At 41.9% G+C, this 23,790-nt stretch overlaps 1 protein-coding gene across 8 annotated transcripts in view; it reads right to left on the reverse strand.

The window, feature by feature from the left end:
* LOC5575998 (centrosome-associated zinc finger protein CP190) overlaps positions 1-22,352 on the reverse strand; it is a 36,422-nt gene extending 14,070 nt beyond the window's left edge. For 2 of the 8 annotated variants that reach the window (XM_021854111.1, XM_021854104.1), the window contains exons 1-2: positions 12,743-13,143; positions 110-2,560 (exon numbers count right to left, since the gene is read on the reverse strand). In XM_021854111.1, the coding sequence (XP_021709803.1) occupies positions 110-2,489 (2,380 nt within the window). In that variant the 5' untranslated portion in view covers positions 2,490-2,560; positions 12,743-13,143. Of the gene's footprint in view, positions 1-109; positions 2,561-12,742; positions 13,152-21,205; positions 21,372-22,103 lie in introns of those variants that run through there. The other 6 variants (XM_021854107.1, XM_021854105.1, XM_021854106.1 and 3 more) reach the window with 6 other exon arrangements.
* Between the last annotated feature and the right edge of the window lie 1,438 nt (positions 22,353-23,790).

The raw sequence follows: 23,790 nt of genomic DNA on the forward strand, positions 1-23,790 counted from the left end.
GCTAGAAAATAGAATACAACAGGCAGTGGACTTTTGCTTCATGAAAACAGTTCAACATTCGCTAAAAGCTACAACTACAATAAGAAATAGTGCGACAAATCATCTTTACCGTTTCCGCTGTTCTGCAGCTGCGAGAAAATTTCCTCCTTCTGGCTCTGTGTCAACTGCAGCTCCGTGCCATCTTCGGTAATCAGCTTGGTCAGCTGATCCGGCCCGGTGGCCGTCACCGTGTTTGTCGTCCCCGTTTCGCCATGAACCGTTGCCATCTGGTGCTCGATGTATTGGCCCTGGAAGTGATGATCTTCGATAACGACGTTGGCACTGTCTACCAATCCTAAGCTGGTAGCAATTCCGGATGCCACATTACTGAGTGCTTCCGCTTCCGACGATGGTTCAAGTGTAATTTGTTGCAACTGGATCTGCGGTTTGCCTCCTATTTGGGACACCGTTTGCGCCTGCCTGTGGTCAATGACAAACGGAATTCCGGCATTGTTCGTGATACTTATGTTGGAGAGAACCTTAATCTGCTTTTCCTGGCTCGTGTTTGGAGTGCCAGAAACTTCTTCATCCTCTTGAACGTGGTATTCATCGTCCGAGAAATCGATGACACCATCTTCGCGTGCCCTTTGTTTGTGCAAGCTCTTCATGTGTTCGTAAAGGTCCATTTCCTTGGCGAAAACTTTGTTGCAATAAATGCACTGCTGTAGATCGCCCCTCTGATGGTTTTCTTCCTCGTGCTTCTGCAGAGCAGCTGTATTCATTGCTACATGGCCACATTCCGCACAAGTGGGGAATTTCATAGTAGATTTGATATTGTGTTCCGTCAGCCAATGGTAGAAAAGATTGGGATTGCGTTGCTCGGCCTTCCAGCCACAATGTTCGCAAATGCGTGCGTCGATCTTCTCTTTGTGCTTAACGATCAAGTGATTGCGGAAGGCTTTGTAACTGGGAATACTGATGGGTCGTCCATCGATGCCGCAACGTAGACACAGCCAAGGGCCGGTCATGTTTTCCGCTCCCTTTGCGATCAATGCATGCATGGTTTTAGCATCAATCTTTTTCGGACCCGGCGTGGAAGTGGCAACAGGTGCCGGAGCACGGGCCACTTGCTCAGTTGCTTTGCGAACCATTGAAATGTCTGCCTTCAAGGGTGTTGCCGTACGAACTTCCATTTTCATCGGACCTGCATGATGACCTTGCTGCCCAGAGGACGACTGTGCAGGAGATGTTTTTTGCATGATCTTCAATTTGATGTTCTTGTTTTTCTTCACTAGATGTGGATACTTTTTCAGTACCTCACTTATGATCTTTGCATGATCTACATTTCCGGATTCATCTTTGACGGTAATTTGTTTAACAGTTGCGGAAGAGCCTGGTGAACTTTTCTGCTCTTGTTTGATGACGATTTGTTTTGGAGTGTGGGGACTGGCCTTCGTCGGAAGCTGTTGGGGTCGCTGCGGTTGCTGCGCTTCTTCTTCTTCTTCATCAAAGTGAGTATCGTCAGCAAAACCTGGCGAATCATCATCTTCGGCCGCAATCTGGCTTCGCAGTCTAGCGGCTTCCGTGAATTCTTTAACCTCTTCAAGATTGGGTTTCTTCGCAACAGGCGTAGAAAAGCTAGCTGGCGCTGGTCGTTTTGTAACACTTACATTGGTGTATCCTTTTCGCAGTTTCTCGAAAGGAGATGTTTCTTCTTCCTTTTTGATTTGGTCAGCCGTCACCAAAGGTTTGCTTTCGTACGAGATATCATCAAATGCTCCTTCCAATGTTTCCGAGACACCAGTTTCGTCAAATCTAGAGGGGCCCGGTTGACTTTCCTTTGCTGCTCCATACTTTTGAACCAGAGTTCTGGGCTCAGGAACGCTCATGCTCTTGTTTGCAGTATAGCCTGAAGCTATTGTGGCAAGTGCAGTATTAACTTTAGTGCCTTGCATAGGTCGCTGGGCCATTCTCGTTTGTGTAGTTTGTTTTACCGATCCATAGCTTCGTGCTACGGATGCTGGCATTTGATAAGTTACCCCACTTTGTGCGGTAGAACGGGGTCTTGCATTTGGAGCTTGCTTGTTCAGCACGATCGGTTGCCTTCCACCTTGTACCATTCTGGTGGTCTGCTTATGCGCTTCCAACAGCTTCAATAGCACGGTCATATTCATATCTCGTGCTGTTTTCAGCAGTTTTTCGTACATGTTGTACTGAAACTCCAGCGTCCCTGTGTACATGAAGTTCACAATTGGCACAATCACATCCGCCTGCAGATCCAGTGGCATGATCAGCACATCGTCGTACATTTCGCACGTGTTCTCCAGCATGTTGAAATAGTCGGTGCAAGCACTCAGTACCAGCCGGTGGACTTTAAGCTGCGAGTTGTCATTGAACTGCAACGTCAGGTCGCAGTGATCGGTCTTATTGAAGAAGTTTTGCAACTTCTGCAGGAAAAAGACACCCCAGTTGTCCACCTTAACGGACTTGGTTTCCGTTATGCGCGTCATTTCTGTTTCACAGGTTTGTCACTTTAGATGTGGTAGAATGCAGCTGTCAAATATTTGTTCACATTAAAAATCTGAAAGAAAAGAAAAGTTGTGTATTAGAAAATGCGTTTGTTTTGGGAATTAATAGTCAGTAAGTTACAGAATCTGCTGTCAATGCCGAAAATAATGAGCTCGTTAGCGTAGCGTTAGCGTAGTTACGGTATACTTCGTAGATTGGATACTAGCAACATTCATGTTTCTTTTTAATAATCTCATCCTGACTACTTTCAGGAACAAGGCAGGGGAAAATGTATATTTAAATCATAAACAAGAATACTAAAAGCATGAATATCACTATTCCCGACCAAGCCCATCTTTACCGTAACTTGGGATAGGGGAAGGAAATGTTGATGTAGCACTTACTTAATGAGAGGCCACCGACTCAGCGACACCCTCATAAGTGCTACGGAGTTGGAGGTTGGGGAAGGTATATTATCAGGATTCGCCTAGAAAGCTGGCGATAGACCATAAACATTTGTTGTTTAAGTGTTTTCAATTTAATCTTTTGAATGGCGGCAATCAAAAGAGAAAACAATAGTTTATTTATAGTATAAATAGTATTAAGCGAAATGCTTGTCGATTGTGCAGTAATATTTTTGCTCAATAGCCAGTAAAAAGCAAAACCGATCTCTCCAGAGTCATCGGATTGTATAAAATAACGAAACGTAAAAAAAAAAACTTCGGCGACAAAAACACGCGCGAAACCGTGAGCAAAATCTATCGGACGACGCAAAACCGAACTGTCCTGCTTTGGCTTCACGAAGCACTACCCAGCACGACGCTCCAAAACAGGAAAAAAAATCTCCAGCGACGAGAACACGCGCGAAACCGCGAGCAAAATCTATCGAACGACGCTCCAAAACAGGAAATAAAAATCTCTGAAATTGTATAAAACAAGCATAATGCCGATACTTATAGTGACGAACCATACAAAGTTTGTTTTAATATTACAAAAAAGTTACGCTTTCAAGAAAAAATGTGTTATCACAAGCATGAAACGAACCCACCAGTTGGCAATCCATCCTCGACTGAGCACAAATATCTCCTCGCACTCACACAGCGAAGAAAAACTTCTTGGCGTCCCGAAAACAAACTGTCTTGCTTGGCCTTTCCCAAATACCTACCCAGCAAGACGCGCGTAAACAAGGAAAAAAAAGTTCTCCGTTGACGAAAACACGCGCGAAACCGAGAACAAAACCTATCCGACGACGCAACAACGAATCATCCTGCTTGGGCTACACGAAGCACTACCCACCAAGACACTCGAAAACTGTGAAAAAATCTCCGTCGACGAAAACACGCGCGAAACCGAGAACAAAATCTATCCGACCATAATGAGCCGAAAATAATGAGCTCGAATCATAAAATCCCCTTTAACCTTCCTTAGTCCCTATCCAAAACTTACAAAATGACTGAGGGTCGTTTTCGAGACGAAAATTCAAACAGTCTGCAAAAATCGATGTTTTGACCAATTTCAGGTTTGTTGAAATTCTTAGATGGTCATTCCTGGATGATATCAATGGCCATAAGTAGCCAGAATAATTAGTGACTCGTTATTGTGTGAGATGGGTAACATGCTCAAAAGTAAAAGATTGAGCCGTCGAATGCCTAACTTAATACAAAAACTGAAATATCCTTCACTACGGGCTTCTTCGGTGGACATTCCTTGGTTATTTCGATGGTTACTGATAGCAAAGAAAACTCGAATGGTCAGGTAGAGAGCTTACACAAGAATGGATTTATTTCAAATTATGAAACGCAATGCTTCTTATGCTAACATCCCCCTTAAGCGTAAAGTTACAGAAACCCCAAGCTTCTTTTTATCTTCATTATGTTTCGGACCAGGTAACGCTTTCGTTAGAATGTCCGCCGCTTGAAGTTCGGATGCCACGTACACCAACTTGAAGGTTTTGCCAACTTCACGTTTCGCTAGATTTATAGCATTCTTGTTGTCCCAATAATGGATTACCAGAGTACCGTTCGTCCCGTGAAGCTCGCGCGGAAGTCTTCTCCGCCACATGGCACCTCACGCCCATGTACTCTGCTTCGGTTGTCGAAAGTGCAACGGTAGATTGCCTCTTCGAGTTCCAGCTAATGAGGCCACCACTCTCCACGAACGCGTACCCGCTCACAGACCGTCGTGTATCGGGATCGTTACCCCAATCAGCGTCACTGTAGCCATGGAAACTCGTCTCGGTCCGTGTGTCAACGTTAACTTTTCGTGCTTTGTACCCCTCCCCTCCAGTACCGAAGTATCCTCTTGGCCGCTGTCTAATGCGCCTAACAGCTACAAAAGCTGTTGACCAGACTTACCGCATAACTGTTGTCTGGCCTGGTACACTGCGCAACGAACTGTAATCCGCCAACGAGTTCTCTGAACGGAATGTCTTCATGTTCTCCTTCTCTTCTTCATTTGCAGGGCACATTTCCTTGGTGAGCCACTGATTCATATCGAGAGGAATTGGAGCAGCATTGCAGTCGATCCATGTTGAACTTTGCCAACAGCTTGTCGACGTACTGTTCTTGGTCGATTGCCACAACGCCGTCCGATCTGATCACTCGCAGTCCCAACACCTGTGTGACCGGTCCCAGATCCTTCATCCTGAAGTCTGCACAAAGCTGCTGCGTGATCTGAATTACCAACCGCTGATCATTCGAAAGGATCAGAAAAACGTCCACGTATATTGGGACGATGGCGTCCTTTCCTTCCACCACTCGATAGTAAAATCGCTTGAAACCCATTTCCTTAAGCATCGTGTCCAGCTACGGTTCCATACTCTGCTGGCTTGCTTCGGGTCGTACTGCGCCTACTAAAGCCTGCAAACCTTCCTCGGTGCTTCATCGTTGCGGATTCTTTTGGCTGTTCTATGAAGATCTCTTCATCACCCAAATCGCCCTACAGGAAAGCGGTCACCGCGTCCACTTGATGCAAATCCAACTTCGCTGCCAACGCAAGGAAGCGACGCACCGTTGCGTAGCGAACGACAGGCGAATAGGTGTCCTGATAGTCCACGCCTTTCACTTGCAAACAACCCTTGATTACAAGTCACGCCTTGTACTGCCTCTTCAACGCTTTCCGCCCTGGGGGCAGATCGTCCAAACCCCATGTGCCGTTCTCGCTCAACGCACTCATCTCGCGCTCCATCAATTCGATCCAACGATCACGATCGGACCGCCCCATCGCTTCCTGGACGGATTCTGAATCATCTTGGCTCTGTGGACAATTTGATCAACGTCGTATTTATTCTTATGGAGGATGGAAGACACGAAACGTTTTTCCATGGTATTCTCATGCCTAGTTAAGCGTTACATAGTTTGTTCATGGACCCCAAAAACTCTGGCTCGTGTGAAGAACGGTTGGAAATATTCATAGTGAAAACCATGGGAAACGAGCTGTAATAATTGTTACAAGGAACTTCTTTAACCCTCTTTTTCCCATGGTAGCACAGGTGATCCACCGATTTTCAACGAACGCTAGCTAAACCGAATTGGTACGAGTTGCTCAATAATGATTGGAATAAATTTATACGCTCATTTGTCTTATCAAACATCGAAATAAGTGACCTAAGAGTCAAACTATTGAAAAACAATCAACTAACTATTGAAAAACAATAAAAAAAATTATTGTAGTTTTGAATAATATAGCTTATTGATAAAAACTTTTGTTCGAGCACTTTTTTTTGAAAACGCCATTTTGATAGTTAAATTGTCAAACAAAGCTGTGGGAAAGAAAGGGTTAACCGTTAGAAAACCAAACATTGAACATTGACAAAATATTTTTTTCTCGATCAAAGTTTCATTGGTCAAAACCAATAAACTTTTGTTGATTTGTTGTTGTTTGATTTAAATATCGATTTTTCTCTAAATCTATACCACAGAGAAACAGACGTAACACTGACGAAATTTCCATCGACCACTCATTTAACTATCACTTCAAATTCACTATGTTATAAATCTCACAACCAGAGGCGTCCGCATCGTTTTCCTTCGCGTTTGACGTTTTACACTACCGCCATCTGCCGGTCTTGTTGCACGAAACACCTTTTCGTGCAACATGCTCACCAGATGATGATGGTGTAAACTGGGCGATGGATTTTGAAGAAGTTTGTTCTAAGTGTTACGTCTGTTTGTCTATGTCTATACGTTGAACCTAACGTCGGGCATAGTGCGCTGGGCAGCGGATCTGGTTTTCTACACAGCGCACCTTGCCCGACGTTGCCTCGACGCATGGATTTGGAGTAAATCCGTTTTACGCGTGTCGAAAATTCCGGTTTTCAACTTTGTGAATATATCTACGGTCACAATATTGCCCTGCCCACAATGCAATACTGCGGAGCACTCTCTACCTGTCATGGCTCCGATAGTTCTATTCGCCAGACTGTGAATAGAGTGACTGTAGTCACATCATGTTATACACAGCACGAGTGTGATGGTGCTATTTCTATACGTGCAATCATTCTTGGTATAATCTATCAGAGCATTTCTGAACCTCTTGACGATTTTCAGAGTAAACGGGTTCAACAGGCTTTTCAAGAATTTCGACTCAGATCCCCGAGGAAAAGCTTCAAGAATTATCAAAGTGATTTTATTTGGATTTCTCTACCAATTCTCCCAGGAACTCTCCAACGATTTTTCAAAGGACGCTTAGAAGAATTTATACAGAATTTGCTACAGGAAAATCCTTGAGAACTTCATAGCTACTATCTGCAGTAATTTCCTCAGATTTTTTAAGCATTTTTACAAAATTTATTCCTTTCCTTCCATTATTTTGGCAGTTTGTGAAAAAAATAGCTTAAGGTTCTTTTTTGAAGAACCCTGCAAGAATTACCCTGCCTGGATTTCTTTACGAATTCATCAACGTTTACTCCAACAAATCCAATTTACAATGAGGGGTTCTTCAAACCTAGTTTTATTTTGTTGGAATTAATCCAGCATTTCATCCAAATAATACAAAGTTCTTAAAAAAAATTCTCAAAAATTTCCTTGCAATCTTCAAAAGTTTTTCACGCTAGTTAATACTACAGCAATTTTTCCAATAACTTCTACACCAACAACCCTTTTTACACAAATTTCTATATATAGAAATATCTATAGAGAATCTGTCCAATGTTTTAAAGAAATTATTAAGGAAATCCTGCGGAATACTATTCCCTAGCAAATTATCTAGGAACTCTTCTAAAACTTCTTCAAGAGTCCAGGAGTTATTACAGAGATCCTTAAGGGTGACTTTGAAACTTACACAAGTTTTATAAGATGTCACTTTTGGATTTTCTTTTATTGGAATTTCTCTGGAGACATTCCTGGAATGCTACAGCGGGGATTCGCTGGTTGAACACGAAAACCTTAAATGCGATGGCGCTCAGACGCCAAAATCAATTTGACATCTGCTCTTGACATTCGAGTGCTTTTTAGTTGGAATATTTGCCAACCATTATATTATTTATTTAGTTAACATCTAGACAGAATCAACAATTTCACGCTACAATACTCGGTTCGTGGCCGTATCTCTCCATCATCGGCTCTGCCCCCATGCTCGCCAAATCGATACGCACTTGATTCGCCCACCTAGCTCGCTGCGTTCCACGCCTTCTTGTACCAACCGGATCCGAAGCAAACACCATCTTTGCAGGATTGCTGTCCGGCATTCTTGCTACATGCCCTGCCCATCGTATCTTTCCAGTTTTGGCCACCTTCTGGATACTGGGTTCGCCGTAGAGTTGGTCGAGCTCGTGGTTCATCCTTCGCCGCCACACACCGTTTTCCTGCACACCGGCCGAAGATCGTCCTAAGGGGCGGTCCATTAATTACGTAAGACAATTTTCGTGATTTGCGTTGGGACCTGGTATTCAACGACATTTTTGGAGGATTTGCCATACAGTAAAGACAACGGACCAGATGTCGAGCGGCCATCAACGAAGCCGGCTTGATAACTTCCCACGAACTCGTTTACTACAGGTGACAGACGACGGAAGATGATCTGGGATAATACTTTGTAGCCCGCGTTTAGAATGGTGATCGCTCGAAGTTCTCACAATCTAACTTGTCGTCATTCTTGTAGATGCATATCACCCCTTCCTTCCACTCCTCCGGTAGCTGTTCTGTTTCCAGTTTGTGCCTTTCAGCCGGTGCAGACAAATGGGCAGCCTCTCTGGGCCCATCTTTATGAGTTCAGCTCCGATACCATCCTTACCAGCAGCTTTATTGTTCTTGAGCTGGTGGATACCATCCTTAACCTCCCTCAAAGTTGGGGGCTGGTTGGTTTCCATCGCCCGCAGTACTGACGAAGGCATTTGCTCCGTTGTCCCGTCCTTCATTGCCTGTGCTCTCAGCACCATTCATGTGTTCGTCGAAGTGCTGCTTCAAACCTCACCCTCGTCCGTCAAAATGCTCCCATCCTTATCCCTGCACATTTCGGCTCGCGACACGAAGCCGTTGCGGGATGCGTTGAGCTACTGATAGAACTTACGTGTTTCTTGAGAACGACAAAGCTGTTCCATCTCTTCGCACTCCGTCTCCTCCTAGCGGTGTTTTTTCTCCCGAAAGAGGCGGGTCTGCTGTTGTCGTTTCCGTCTATAACGTTCCACGTTCTGCCGGGTCCCTTGCTGCAGCCAATCGTTCCATCGACTCCGTCCCACGTACCCGACGTTGCTCTCAGCTGCATCGTTGATGGCTGCCTTCACTGTCCTCCAGCAGTCCTCGAGAGGGGCTTCATCCAGCTCACCCTCTTCCGGTAATGCAGTCTCCAGGTGCTGAACGTATGCAGCTGCGACTTGCGGTTGCTTAGGCCGCTCTAGGTTATGTAGTAATAATGATGTACTTGAAAAATAGTTATTTATGATATGGACGTGCTGTGCTTGATTCTCGTTTTCGATTACTACAGGTTATACCGGGGCGGCCGTCGGTACTCGTACGTTGTTAACGACGGAGAGTTTTGGGCGCAGTTTGACCATCACCAGCTAGTGGTTTTGAGTCGATGTTAGCGCCACAATAGGTCTGACGTCGATAATGTCGGAGAAGTGCCGTCCATAAATCAGAACTTGGTCGATTTGCGATTCTGTCTGCTGTGGTGATCAACCAGCGCCAGCCAGCGAACATCCAATTATCGAATCATTCGATGTAGTGGAGCACCAAGGAGCGAATCCCCACTGTAGCTAAATGAACAAGTGTTACTTGAGAAAACTGCAAAGAATTACTGGAGGAATTTCAGTAGAAATCTTAGAAGGAATATGTGGAGCAATTGCTGATGGTATGTTTGGAAAAAGCCAATATAAATCGTAAAAGTATTTTTTAAGGAATTTCTTAGAAAAAAATCCAGCCTAGGATACCATAGGGTTATATCTATTCTTAGCTTCACTGTGCACAACATACTTGCAAACGTTTGTTCAACCCGTGCTTGGAACGTGGACGCGCCTCTGTATTGTTGAGATATTCGGTAATTCAATCCGCATGGTTATTAAATTAATTAACTCATTACGCGTAGTAAAAATGGATAAATTATCGGTGGAACTATGAAAAAAAAAAACACGTGATAGATTATTTCATGTATAAAAATCACCATTTATTTAGTTTCCCTGCAACAACATCAATAGAAACACTGTTCCTTTAGTAGAGGTATTATTTTTGAGTATGGTTCCGTCAATGGCGCAATCCATCATTTTTTATGAATTCTTCACAGCTTTAAATACCTTAACAATTGAATTTCATGAATATTATTCGATTGTTTAAATCACATCACACATCATATTTCTTCATGATGTGATGTCATAGTCCATTTATTAGAGCGGAACATGTCAAAACACACTACCTCCACTATTGGAGCTACCTCCAATAAGGGAGCGTTTGCCCTACACTGAGCCAGAAATTGCGTACGAATTTCATAAGAGAACGCTTGTGAATTGATTTCTTGACTGGTTTCTCTCTTTCATAAGATTCTTATGAAACACAAAACGTCCGATATTCACAAGAAATTCTTGTCGTTATCATTAGAGATCTTATGAATATCTTTATTTTCCTAAATTCAAAGAGCGATTCATTCATTCATTCATAATGGTCCTAAAGAATTCCATAATTGATATCTATGATCCTTCATAAGAGTATCTTATGATATTATACCTATTTGTATTATGAACGCAATGATCGATGGAAGTTCGCAAGTTTTTCTTATGAGTCTCAGCTTCTTATGTCTTTATTCCAAAAGAATTTCGTATGAAATTCTTACGTGGTTTTTGACAGGAAGTCGACTGTTTTTCACAAGTGTTACTAATCATTGTCATTCGCGCGCTTATGAATCTCAATCGTGAATAATTTGTTATTAGCATCTCTCCACGTAATCCATAAGATTTTCGTATGAAATTGTTAAGAAAATCGTACTTCATTAGATTGTCTTATGAATGCCTATGATCAATGCGTTTGATATCCAAAAAGAGTTTCTTATGGAATTATATCTATCTATGTAATGAGTGTTATTTCATAAGTCTGTTGTGGAATGTTATAAGATTCTCGAATGAAGAACAAAATACTTCTCATGTCGTTATTCCATAAGAAATTCTTTGTATCTCATACGTTCCGTTTCCTCAGTGTAACGATGTAACTTTACTGAAAATCATACTTTATTGTCTGAAAATTAATCTACAATTCGTTTGCGCCACCACTAAATCCTAATAACATTCGAGTTTTTATTTTTATATGATTGAATTCAGAAGAGCATACTAACTTTTGGTTTTAAGAACACTTTTGAAAAATAGGCCGCACCCTAGTGTATAGTGATGCAATGCAAACGGAGTGTGTGAACGGTTTCTAGCGTGTACCGATTGACATCTCAAATGAAAACAAACTTGCGTGAGTGGGATTTAAATTTTCATGAAAACAGACAATCTTTTGTACACAAAATTAAATTGAACACCAAAATTACATTCGATTTTCATGTAAGCTCCGTCCATATTAGCAGATTTTTCATAGCTTCGAATACCATACACTAACAGCAGCAGAGGAGATAAAAAAATAACGTTTATGATGCTTTCATCTAAACGAATGATGACGCTTCAACACTTTGAAAACAACGCACCAATACCACAACACAAACACTGTCACCAAAGACAAATTAAAGACCCCCATAGTGGTTTTCTGCGCTCGTGTACATACACGTTACATGTCACCAACACTACTTCAAGAATGCTGGTTGAAAATATAAACAAAGATCAGCTGTTCCCAGCAAAATCAAACGGCAGTATTTTCAACCAGCAAATTTGCGCACGTGTTCGTGACACCGCTCGGCGAGAGCTGAATGTCCCTTGCAGTTGCCCAAAATTTTATGGCTCATAAGGTCGAGAGGGATTCGCGATAAGGGCCTATCTGACAAATCAATAACAATGAGAAAATAAGCAATGAAATTTTCATGTGCAATTTTTTAATCCCAATTGAAGAAAATATACTCCAACTTTAACTATTTCACTTTAATACACATTTCATAAACCTAGTTTTAAAATCCTCATCAATACCACACACATCTCCTTCAATTTTCCTAGCTATTTCGTAATAAAAAAATATCATAAGGTTTCGCCTTAAACGCACTCAAGAATGCCAGTATCGCCCAATGTTATGAGCCTGTAATCGATATTATTTTCAGTGTCGCCTATTACTTTACCGTGTTTTCATTCCTGGTTTCAATTAAGCCCGCCATGTACGCCTTGTTTATTTTTTGTTTGCAGTGTCGCCGTTTACTCTCGCCGTGTTTTGATTTCGATTTCAGATGCGCCCATCACTTTTGATAAACAAAAACACAGGCGTAATCAATACAGTGTGTAGTTTTGCATGAGGTGAAGTTTCGTCTTCTACAAATTTGCGTTTTTCGAATAGTTAAATTATCGAAAGGGGAAAAGTTCAAGTGCAGTGAATAGACAATCAAGCTACAATTTCACCGCTATAGTTCCTTAAATTGTGTACATTTTGTCAGTTTCGCCTAATTCGCGAATCTGTCTAGAGGTAATCTAGAATGCCGCTCAAAGTGTACTGCGATCTGTCAAACTTGGGTACCTTTTGCACTACCGAGGGACCAAATGCAGTACTAGAAGTGGTACCCAATCTGAGCTCGAGTGGGACGGACCTGCTGTCACGATTGAGTTATTTATGGTGGAAAAATAGCATCACGAAGAATCTCCTGAAAATTGCTATCAAATTTGGGTAATTAACAATACAGGAGATAGATTTTCCATTACCTTTCACACAATCACTGTCTTCCCGAATCAATATTGAAATTCACTAAGCTTTCACTATTTTCATTCTTCCAGTTTCGCTCAGACCAAAAAAAAAACTTTCTAGAAAAACAAGAAAACACTGAAGAATCCTCGTCGCGACACCGAAAAATAACCAAGCCGGATTGAAACACTTTTTTCCGCCGTAAATAAATCCGTTCCACCGTTATTTCCGCACTAACTTCCGACCGCACCGGGAATCCTGAAATCCTAACCGTCGAAATTGGACCAGGACGCGAATTAAATCACCGATTTTTTAGCCCTACTGCAGGAGCTCGACTCGAATTCGAAAACTGTTCCGCCGTTCGCTCGATCGCAAAATCCAACATGTCCGCCAGCAAGAAGCATCACTGCACAACTTTTCGTGCTTCTACACCGCAACTTGAATGGGCTTGGCTGAGCTTTTGCTACTCGGACCAAAAAGCAAGATGGCGTCGCGTGAGATCAATGCGATGTCCCCAGCGAGAGAAAGAGAGTGTGATTTGAGAGTGTTGCGTCGTTTCATCGTTGGTATGCATGAAAAGTAGCAAAGCTTTCTCGTATGAAAAGTTGACCCAAAACTTTCCCATCGATTACCGATTCCAATCAGAGAGCAGTCTTATTCGGTGTTTGAAAAGAGCCGTCGGGACGGGAGAACAGTGTTTGCTATTTCGATCGGTCAAGTATATTCAGATTTTGTCACATCACTACATGAAGCTTTTCCGTTAGGCTTTACGGTACCGTTTTTTACCGGTTGAGCGTAAAGTCCCAAACGCAATGATAGCGGAACGGTAAAGGCCCAAACGCAATGATAGCGGAACGGCAACGGAAAGCGGAACCGGTTCGCCAGCATGAACTACAGCAAGCTTGTCGACTCAGTGTTGGTTCAATTTCATTCGTTGTCAGCTCAGTCGAGATGGTGTGATTCATGCTGGCGAACCGGTTCCGCATTCCGTTGCCGTTCCGCTATCATTGCGTTTGGGCCTTAACGGAAAGCGGAACCGGTTCCGATGTTGTCGTAGCCAGCATTAATGCGTGCAGTAATGCTTCAATTCCATTAATTAATTAATTAATTTGTAGCATTGTTCTATTGTAGCAATGAAATGTGCATTAAAGGCCCAAACGCAATGATAGCGGAACGGCAACGGAAAGCGGAACCGGTTCTCCAGCATGAACTTCAACAAGCATGTCGACTCAGTGTTAGTTCAATTTCATTCGTTGTCAGCTAAGTCGAGATTGTGTGATTCATCCTGGCGAACCGGTACCGCATTCCGTTGCCGTTCCGCTATCATTGCGTTTGGGCCTTAATGGGTGATATACGGTCACCATTCAATGCTTCATTGCATCATCTTACTCAATGCTTCATCGCAACAAAAATGGCAAGATTTTAATGCTCTATTTATCGTCAACCCTTCCCTTAAGCCCCAAGCACAATGTGAGCGGCAGCGCGGTACAGCGGGAAAACGGCAAGCCCATCTTGAGCTACACTCTACTTGTCAAGTCAATGTTGAAAAGGATTTACTCAACATGGGATTGATAAGTAAAGTGTAGATCAAGATGGGCATGCCGTTTTGTGGTTCACATTGTGCTTGGGGCCTTACTCAGGCAAATAGACTATAATGATAATAAATCTTCGAGCTGTTTAGTAGAATACCTATAAGGGCTTGTTCACATATTTCATAACGCTGTAGGGGGTGGGTGGGTGTCCTCGTGTTGTTACGGCTCATACAAAATTGGTAGAATATTCATACAAAAAGCGTTACGAGGGGGTGGGTGGGCAGTGAAGCGTATAATACATTTTTGATGCTATTGTCGCATTGCTGTTACATTCACATGCAAGAGGTTTCAAAACATTCATTTGTGACATTCAGGTTGCTACTGATACATTCTTACTGCAGCCATGAATGTATTACCTGACATGGATAAGAGTAGCGTGCAATGGACCGATGCACGAGTTCACTAATTTGACGTTTGAGCAGTGCCGAATTTACCGGTTGCCATGGTCCCATAAATATCACGGCACTGCTAAAACGTCAAATAGTGAACCCGTGCATATGTCCATTCTTTTCAGCCTCCCATGAACGTTATGCTGTTGTGGATGACGGGAATGCGAAATGAATGTAAAAACAATCACGACGCAGATGCGATCGTAGCGACAACTCTTCATTCGTTGGCTTCTGATCCAAATCGCCACTTCATCACAGCTGCGTTTTGACTGCTGCACAATGGACCGATGCACGAGTACACTATTTGACGTTTGAGCGGTCCCGTGTTTTTTACGTGACCATGGCAACAAGTGAATTCGGCACCGCTCCATTGAGCTCTCGCCGAGTGGTATCACGAACACGTGCCCAAATTTTCTGGTTGAAAATACTGCCGTTTGATTTTGCTGGGAACAGCTGATCTTTGTTTATATTTTCAACCAGCATTCTTGAAGTAGTGTTGGTGACATGTAAGGTGTATGTACACGAGCGCAGAAACCACTATGGACCTTTGCACGAGTTCACTAATTTGACATTTGATCGGTGCCGTATTCACTAGCTACCATGGTAACGTAAATAACATGGCACCGCTCAAACGTCAACGACTGAACTCGTGCATTGGTCCATTGGAGGAGAGGGCGTTCATTGGAAGCAACAAAAAAGTGGCACAAACGGAGCACCAGGGTTTTTTTTAGGTTTGCTTCTACCCCATTTATTCGTAGGTTTAGACGAAAAACCGACCGACGAAGGAAGAGGAGTCTAAAAATAGAAAAATAACCCGTGAGTTATGGACAGCCCTCAAGCTGGTGCGGCTGGTTGATACAAGAATGAAAAAAAAAACATATTTCAATCGGTTCACATTATGGTGATACAGATTAACGTCTACTACAGTAATTAATTACAACCATGATACATATATTGCTGACCAAAAAATAGTCACAGTCGCGCATGACTTTTATTTTCAGTATCACATGAATGTTTTTGTTGCATGAAAGTCATGGTAGTCTATGTGTGATTGTCACGCTCACTACAGTTTTTGACGGTACATTTTGGTTCACTGTGGGTGGGTGTCGAAAGTTGCCTTTTTTGGCGTTATGAAATATGTGAATGAACCCTAAGTAGATGAAAAAACCGAATTTAGTACTATACCATTTAATTCCACTAGAGTTTGTATCCTTTGACAGATACGCGTATTTCGACCTCACTTGTAAGGCCGTCTTCAGTGTCGTGTACTAGACTCGACTTGTCGACATTAAATGGTATAGTACTAAATTCGGTTTTTTCATCTACAAATAGACTATAGAAATATTTAAATATCCCTTATGAAAATTCGCCACAAGAAATCTTGTTAAAATTCGTAGATTTCTCATGAGAAACAATAATTTAAAAACAAAAAATAAGCAACAACCTGGAATTGAACCAAAAACCTTACGATTGATAGGCCCGTGTGTGTGGTGTACACTAGACTGATGCAAATTTTGAAATTTTTTGCTCCCCTATGCTTAAACGGTGTCAATTATGATAAAATCATTCTCCCAAAATTTGAAGTTATTTGGAAGAAATTTGGTTGTGCACACGCCATTTGAAGTTTATATGAAAGTTACTATGAAAAAGGCAAAGCTTTTGTGTTCAGTTCTCTAGCTGCTCGAAACAATAATCTATGGAAAAGAGAACAAACTCTTCTCATGTGAAATCTTTCCAGCTACAACTTTGCCGAAGACCACATTTTGATGGGACGTAAGGATAATTTGTTATTATTGATAATTAAGTCTAAACCATGTTGAGATGATCATTCACTTACTTTCAGAGCAACACTGCTTCTTTGCTGTAGAACATAGTAGCCTGGATTACTTTGATCCATTCTACCCACCAGGACTGCAGGGCAGTTCGTTCAGCATGCAAAATGCATACCCAGTTTATGATTATCAATAGCAATTTATCCTGACGTCCAATCAAAATGTGGTCTTCGGCAAAGTTGTAGCTGAAAGGATTTCACATGAGAAGATTGTATTCACTTTTCCATAAAACATTATGACGAAGAGATAGAGGCCTGAGCACAAAAGGATGGCGTTTTCCATACTAATCTCCATGTAAACTTCATATGGCCTGTGCACAGTCAAATTTCTCCCGATCCATTTCAAGCTTTAGGAGGATGCTATTTACCATAATATAAGTCGTTTAAGCATAGGGGAGCCAAAATTTTAAAATTTGCATCACTCTAGTGTACACATCGATGATTCAATGAGCCGAGATGCTAAAACGATACATAAAACGTGAAGATAAGCCACCGTTTTAGTGTGGTTTTAGCCTCACACAATGAAAACAAAACAAAATCTCAACAGCAAAAAAGGCGAATTGGACCTATCACAAAATTTGGACTATCACAAAATTTGTAGAGTGCATGTGTGATAAGGCTGCACGCTTGCATCGGATCATCTCAACGTAAGCATAATCATACCAGTCGATTTTCTTGCAGAGAACCTTCACGATTTTGGTTATCCGTGAATCCAAATTGCTCGTTTGAGGAGATTTTTTACTTTTGAGTCGCTTGATTATCTCCCTAATTTCGTTGGTTTTGTGAGAGTCGATGGGTCGATGTTCATCTCGATGAAATGTGAAAGTTCGTCTATTGTTTGGTTGACCTCCTGGACTGTCCTAGGGTCGCTCGCGAGTGTGTTCTTGTGGACCTGTGGGAAGTTTGCCGCCAGTGCATCAGCTTTCTCCTTGGTTGAAACCATCAAACGATTTCCAACTCACAGGGGTGGTTGATATTTCGTTGAAGAACTAAGGCTCCTACTGATTTTCCTAAACTTTTTGCTTCCTCGGGTCAGGTCGCGTAATGTTTTGCCAAAATTTTTGTATTTGTGCGCTGCACACAGTTCACGAATCTCTTGAGTGAGTGCGTCAACAATCCTCTTCAAGACAGGATCCCTCGTACGATAGAATTGCCTTCGTCGGACATTCTTAAGTCGAATCAAACAGCAACAAAAATCGCAACGCCTCCTCCACGGTTTGCTACATGACTTGGACGATCCAAACGGTCACATGAATAATTTGGATGGTAGATTGATATATTCGGTTGGAGCCATGTTTCTGTTACTACCGCAACCTCGATTTCGTATTTTTCAATGAACTCGAAGAATTCACCTTCTTTATTGCGAATGGAACGACTGTTCTAGTTCATGGCGCGTATACTATATGTGTTTTCCATTGAACACATACTTGAACATCAGCTTGGAAAGAGCGAGAAATTGCGATGCCTTTGTCTTACACGAAGCTAGACGTGTAAAAAGATCGTTGGCAAGATTCAAAAACTCCGAGAGGGAGAAGAGATTCGAGTTGTTATTTGCATCACGTTCTTCACCGGAGTCCGCGAGATTCACAACAGCAGCACCAGAATCTTTTACAGCAGGGTTTTCCTTGACGACATCCACAAACATCTTGTAGTGGCTAACATATGTAGGTCGTCGAGGCGAACCACTGAATCCACTAGAAATTGGTGCAGCAATCGAAACACCTGCACGATGTGATGTTGAGCGCTTCTTTTTCTCTTCGCTTGACTGAATGTAGTTCTTCCTGGTAGGGCAGCCCTTGCAGTTCGCTGTATGATTTTGGCTGCAATAGGGTAACGACTGTTTATTTTGTTCTCAAACGCTAACAGTTGGCGCCAGCGGCAAAAATTACAGACAACAACCTTTCGAACATTCAGTTTCTCTTACCGGCCGCCGAGCGGCGACACTAATGTTTGTATTCCGCTCACTGATCGCGCTACGCTGGATTCTCAAATTTCTCAAACTTTCAACACAAGCGCATGGAAGAATGGTAGTCGGAGAACTGTCAAAACGTATGGAAAATAATATTAAAATCGTAAATTGCTTGCAATTAGGAAACTGAATCAAAAAAGTAGTGATTAGAATTCAAGTGTAAAGTGAATACATAACTTGTTGTGTTTAGTTCATCTTCCGTGGTGCTTTCTTTGCTTCAGGATTTCGTTATTACTACCATTGAAAAAGAGCCATCTATTGCCTTTTGAGTTTTGAATATCGCCCTATTGGCGCAACGAATGTGAGGGTGTGTGAGGGTGGATTGTTTCCTTCACCCGGCGGTGGCAGGGTGCATTCCTTGGAGAGATGAAGCTCCCCACACTTCACACATTTTGCCTTCATGTTGCAGTAACGCATTCCATGACCAAATTGTTGGCATCTAAAACACTGGACTGCATCGTTTACCTTTTTGGTGAAGTAGCGCCAGTTCACAACAACATTAAAAAGTGTCCGAGTTTTTGTAGATCGCGCAGCTTGACTGACCCCTTGGGGAAATGAAGAACGTACAGAACGATCTCTCCGTCTTTTGACGAGTAGAGAATTTTCACTTCTGATGACAAAATGTTGTTGTTCTGGAATTCAATTTTTAGCTCATCCAGGTCAAAAACCGGAAGGCCACCCAATATGACTTTGATTGGCGTTTCGTCACTGGTTCCATGTGTATAGAACCTGGCATTCCTCGTTTTGAGAGCTTCAATCGTCTTGTCGAAGTCCGCATTATCCTTGATCAGAAGTCGGATCCCTGACTTGATGATTTTCTGTGTAAATGATTTCACACCCATTGCTGGAGACATCTCACTGAGAACAGCGTTGCAGGTGAAAATACTATGTTAGAGGGTTAAATTAAATACACAACGCCACTTGATTTGAGCAGACTAAATTTGCATTGCATTGAATGCTTACCGCTCGGCTATCGATGTGGTTGGATAGAGAGGGACCAAAGCGCAAATAAAAAGCGCTCTTGATAGCTCAATCGTGATTGGAATAGTAAATCTAAAAACTTGTTCATGGTTTTCATTACTTCAACGCTTGGCTCAGTGCAGGTTGTTGATTTGTGTTCACTGAAACAAGCGTTGAGGTAATGAGCACCATGAAAGAGTTTTTAAATTTACTATTCCAACCACGATTGAACTATCAAGAGCGCTTTTTCTTTGCGTTTTGTTCCCTCTCAATCCAACCGCATCGATAGCCGTGCGGTAAGCGTTCACGCTTGACAATCGGCAGATCCTCGGTTCGATTCTAGCCTGCTGCAAGTTTTTAACCATGATATAGTAATTTTTATTATCCATGGCACCCATGGTAAAATCGAGTCCACAATATATTCGAAATGAATGCGAATTTAGTCTGCACAAATCAAGTGGCGTTGTGTATTTAATTTAACCACAGAGAACAGACGTTCATCTTTAATCGTCAGCGTGTGTAAAGCATTGTACTGGTCATTTAAAAGTATGTCGTTATGCTCCTGTTACGCGGCGCTGTCATCAGAATAAAAGAGCTTCACATTTGCCGCTCTTTAGACTTTGGCGCTAGTGTCACCATCAAAAATTGCCGCTTGTCGCTAGCGTTGCTTTGTGTGCCAATGTATGTTGACGTTCACTAGTGCCATCGTGCGGTCGAAACGAGTTTATATGTCGCGCTGTCTGCGTTGGTGGCGCTGATGATTGACTCTAACCTTTACACATGATTTTGATGGAATTTTGTTCGAGCCTCCATGTCTGTTCTCAGTGATTTAACCCTCTGATATAGTATTTTCAACCGCTACGCTGTGTACAGTCCAATTGTACACAAATATCGGCGGGCACCGTATCTTGGCCACACTCTGTTACACACTTGTTCACTTTGTCTAAATATAATAAATATTGCGGCGCTCATTTTAAATCCACATCCGGCGGTAACGCGCAGAAGATATACGCGCAATTCAATCGCAACGTCAAAATTCAAGTAGGCTTGGATTTTTTCAAAGACGCAAATGTTTCAAATTTACTAAATCTGAAACATTTGGTGCTTTTGATTATCACTGCGACGGTATATCGACATTTTCAGATAATCGCATTACGTGGATTTATCTTGCAGAGCACAATAATAAATATTAAATTAAATTAAATTTTCTCTCGTTCTACACTACACGAAGAAAATGAAGTACTTAAAAGTGAGTTCCTTCCACTCAATTCAAAGGCGTCGGTGGGTTAACCTAATTTTGAGTTGATGGAGAAGAAGTTTTCATTTGCAGCCATGTGAAAAAGTACCTACTGGCTAAGTTCTTTTCACTCAACCGGCAGATCCAATAAATAACTCAACTTGCAGTACGCCACTTACACAAATTTGAGGTAACGCACAGAGGTTCGGTTTTCGGGTTGTTTTGCTCTTCGCTCTCTGACAACAATAGACGGAGCGAATGAAATAGGGAGAGAAAAAAGTTAAAGAACACTCAAATATGAGTTTTCCAGCATTCTTCGTGTAGCGAATACTATGACGGCCATGACGGTGGCGTTTGCTGATGGCTGAATGATGGATTCTTTATCCTTAATATGTAGTCATAATGTGATCAATTAGTTTTAAATTAAAAATGAGAATTAATGTAAATTAACATTCATTCTTTTATATCTATACTTTAGCAACCGCATTACTATAAAAAAACTTACCAAAACATCCGAAAATATGAATTTCTAAATTTGTCACTTATTTCTCGCAGTGTCCAATATTGTTTACGCCAGCTTTTTTTCGGTCATATAAACACCAGAGTCGATGAATGGAGAGTTGCGCGAAGACTGAAACCAAGTCTACCTATTGAACCGTCAAATCGTCAACCTATCGAGCAAAATAAACAAACACGTTTATGGGCGAGAGAAGTATTGTTATCGTGAAGAAATAAAAAAAAATATTGCTACAGTTTAAGTTACGGTGTAATACGATGATTTAACAAAATAATTGCTCTTTAGGGCCTATAATTTGAGAATAAACCCGCTTCTTGTTACAGTAATGTAATGTAAGTAATCTTCCATCAGTGGAAATATAGAACTCCGTTTCATAGTTGAAATGCAACTGAAATTTAATAAACTATACAAAATTGGATAGTTTCAAAACTATATATTAGTTATTCAACCCAGATTTACGCTACAAATGCGACTGTTTTCGGTCTATTCCCAGAGAGCAAACGGCTAAGAGAAACTCATCGTTTTTTTCAGTTGCTCGTCGCGCGGAAACCGAAAAAGATCAAAATTTTGAGTTCATTTTGTGTGTCGTATGTTTTGTTGAAATTCTCTACTAAACATTTCATTGTTATTACTTTATAATTACAAAACCAGAGATCAATTTCAATTTCGTTCTTTGCGACTTTGTAAAAAAAACATTCGAATTGAGAGTGCATTTGAGTGAAGTCACTGGAAAGCGCACACAGTAAAATAGGTGGCCAGAATAATTAAATGATTTGTGATTGGGGAACTTGTTGCCAGTTCTCTTTGCGCAACTCTCCATTCATAGACTCTGACGTCACTGTTTCTCTCTCACTTCTGTGTGATTTTCATTCGAAACAAGCTTCACCTGATTCACACCGACAACAATCCGGCCACTTCACAGAGGGACAATTGCACTTTCGCCTAGAATTCCACCCTCAATCGCCCGCTGCAATCAAAATCCTTCACTCGATCAACATTCACTGGCACCGGGTTTCGATCTTGGCAGAACTTTTTGCCGGAAATTTTGATCTATTTCAGCACTTTTCAAGTTGAAAAATTTCCTGCCCCGAAACGTAGCTCCATCTGCGATATGAAAATTATAGGACTAGCTGAAGCCGAAAGCTCTCCTGTGCGTTTTCGTTCATTCCATCGTCGGGCGTTGATGTGAAGAGTGAAGTGTGCGTGACTTGGACGGGAGCTTTGCGAGAGTTCGGTTATGCCGGTAAAGAAGGCTGTAACGGGAAAACGTGCGCGAGTGTGTGCGTGAGATCGGGAGGAAGCTTTTGTTTCGGTAGAGCTGTGCTCGATATTAGGGTGTGATGAGGTACGATAATGCATTATTAATTCAATCAATGCAATTTTATCACATGTACTGTGTACACCCAACCCCCTCAGGAATTTTGTTGAAAAACGGCAAAATTCGGCTTCCTTGAAGAATCATTGTAGGACCGCCAGGAAAAAAATCTTAATGAATTCTCGCGTAACTTTTCAAAACGTCCTAAGTAACAAATGTAAACAAATCGAGATTATCATTGCAAATCATTTGCGTTGCACCACTTAGCAGCACACTAGAACACTCATACTGATATATTAACAACAAATTAATCAATTCAAAGCTTAACAAAATGACCAATATTCAAAACTGCATCGCTTTTAATCAATTGTTACATTGGACCTTTGATCAGAGAACCAACCACATGTCCTATGTAACATTTATGAATAAACACGATTCTAATGTTACATTGGGCATTTCTGCATAAAGCTTTGGAATGGAGTTTAAAAGGTAGAATGATTTGTAGAAGCGTGTCTGAGACACTGCTTAGATGCATAGAATGCCATAATAACTGCTTCTCAATCATTTCAGTCGATATTTTCAGAGTCGCACTGCCTCGCAAAATTGAAAACGCTCAAGTGACAAATAGAGAATGAGTTACACAAAACTGTATTTTGGTCTTTTTGCCAAACCATGTTTTACCGTTTCGCTGGATTGGATCAGCTGCAACATCTCTTTTCATATTATTAGCGCATTGCGTGCATATAGGGGAATGATATTCAGCACAAGTTTGAGCATCATGATGTCATTGTATCAATCTGATTCAGATGCATGGTCGATCAAGCATATAATATGCTTCCCGGCAGCAACACGAGCAACGTACATGCGCGACTTGCTCACACATCTTTGCAGAGCGATCAATCACCGAAGAGAGGAGAAGCTGTTTGTATTTGTTAGGCGTGGGCTCCTTTCTCGAGTTCCTACAACAAGATGGACGGCCTCGTCATCGTCATCATTCCCCACCGCAATTTCTTGTTTCAACCGACGGCTGGTGCTGATTGCAACACAGCCGTCACCACCACCACGTCATGCTGTGGGAAACTCTCACATGATCATGTGGGCGAAACCATCATAAAAACGGGGGGAAAATTGAGGGAGAATCAGTGAGAGAGCAAAATGTCCTACATACAGCTCAACGTTTCCCCTCCTTCTGTTGTTACATAGGACACATAGACGGATGGGAAGAAGTGACGTCGTGGAATTGAATGAATCAAAACAA

Source organism: Aedes aegypti, chromosome 3 (genome assembly GCF_002204515.2).
Source record: "Aedes aegypti strain LVP_AGWG chromosome 3, AaegL5.0 Primary Assembly, whole genome shotgun sequence".
In the NCBI taxonomy this organism is placed as follows: domain Eukaryota; kingdom Metazoa; phylum Arthropoda; class Insecta; order Diptera; family Culicidae; genus Aedes; species Aedes aegypti.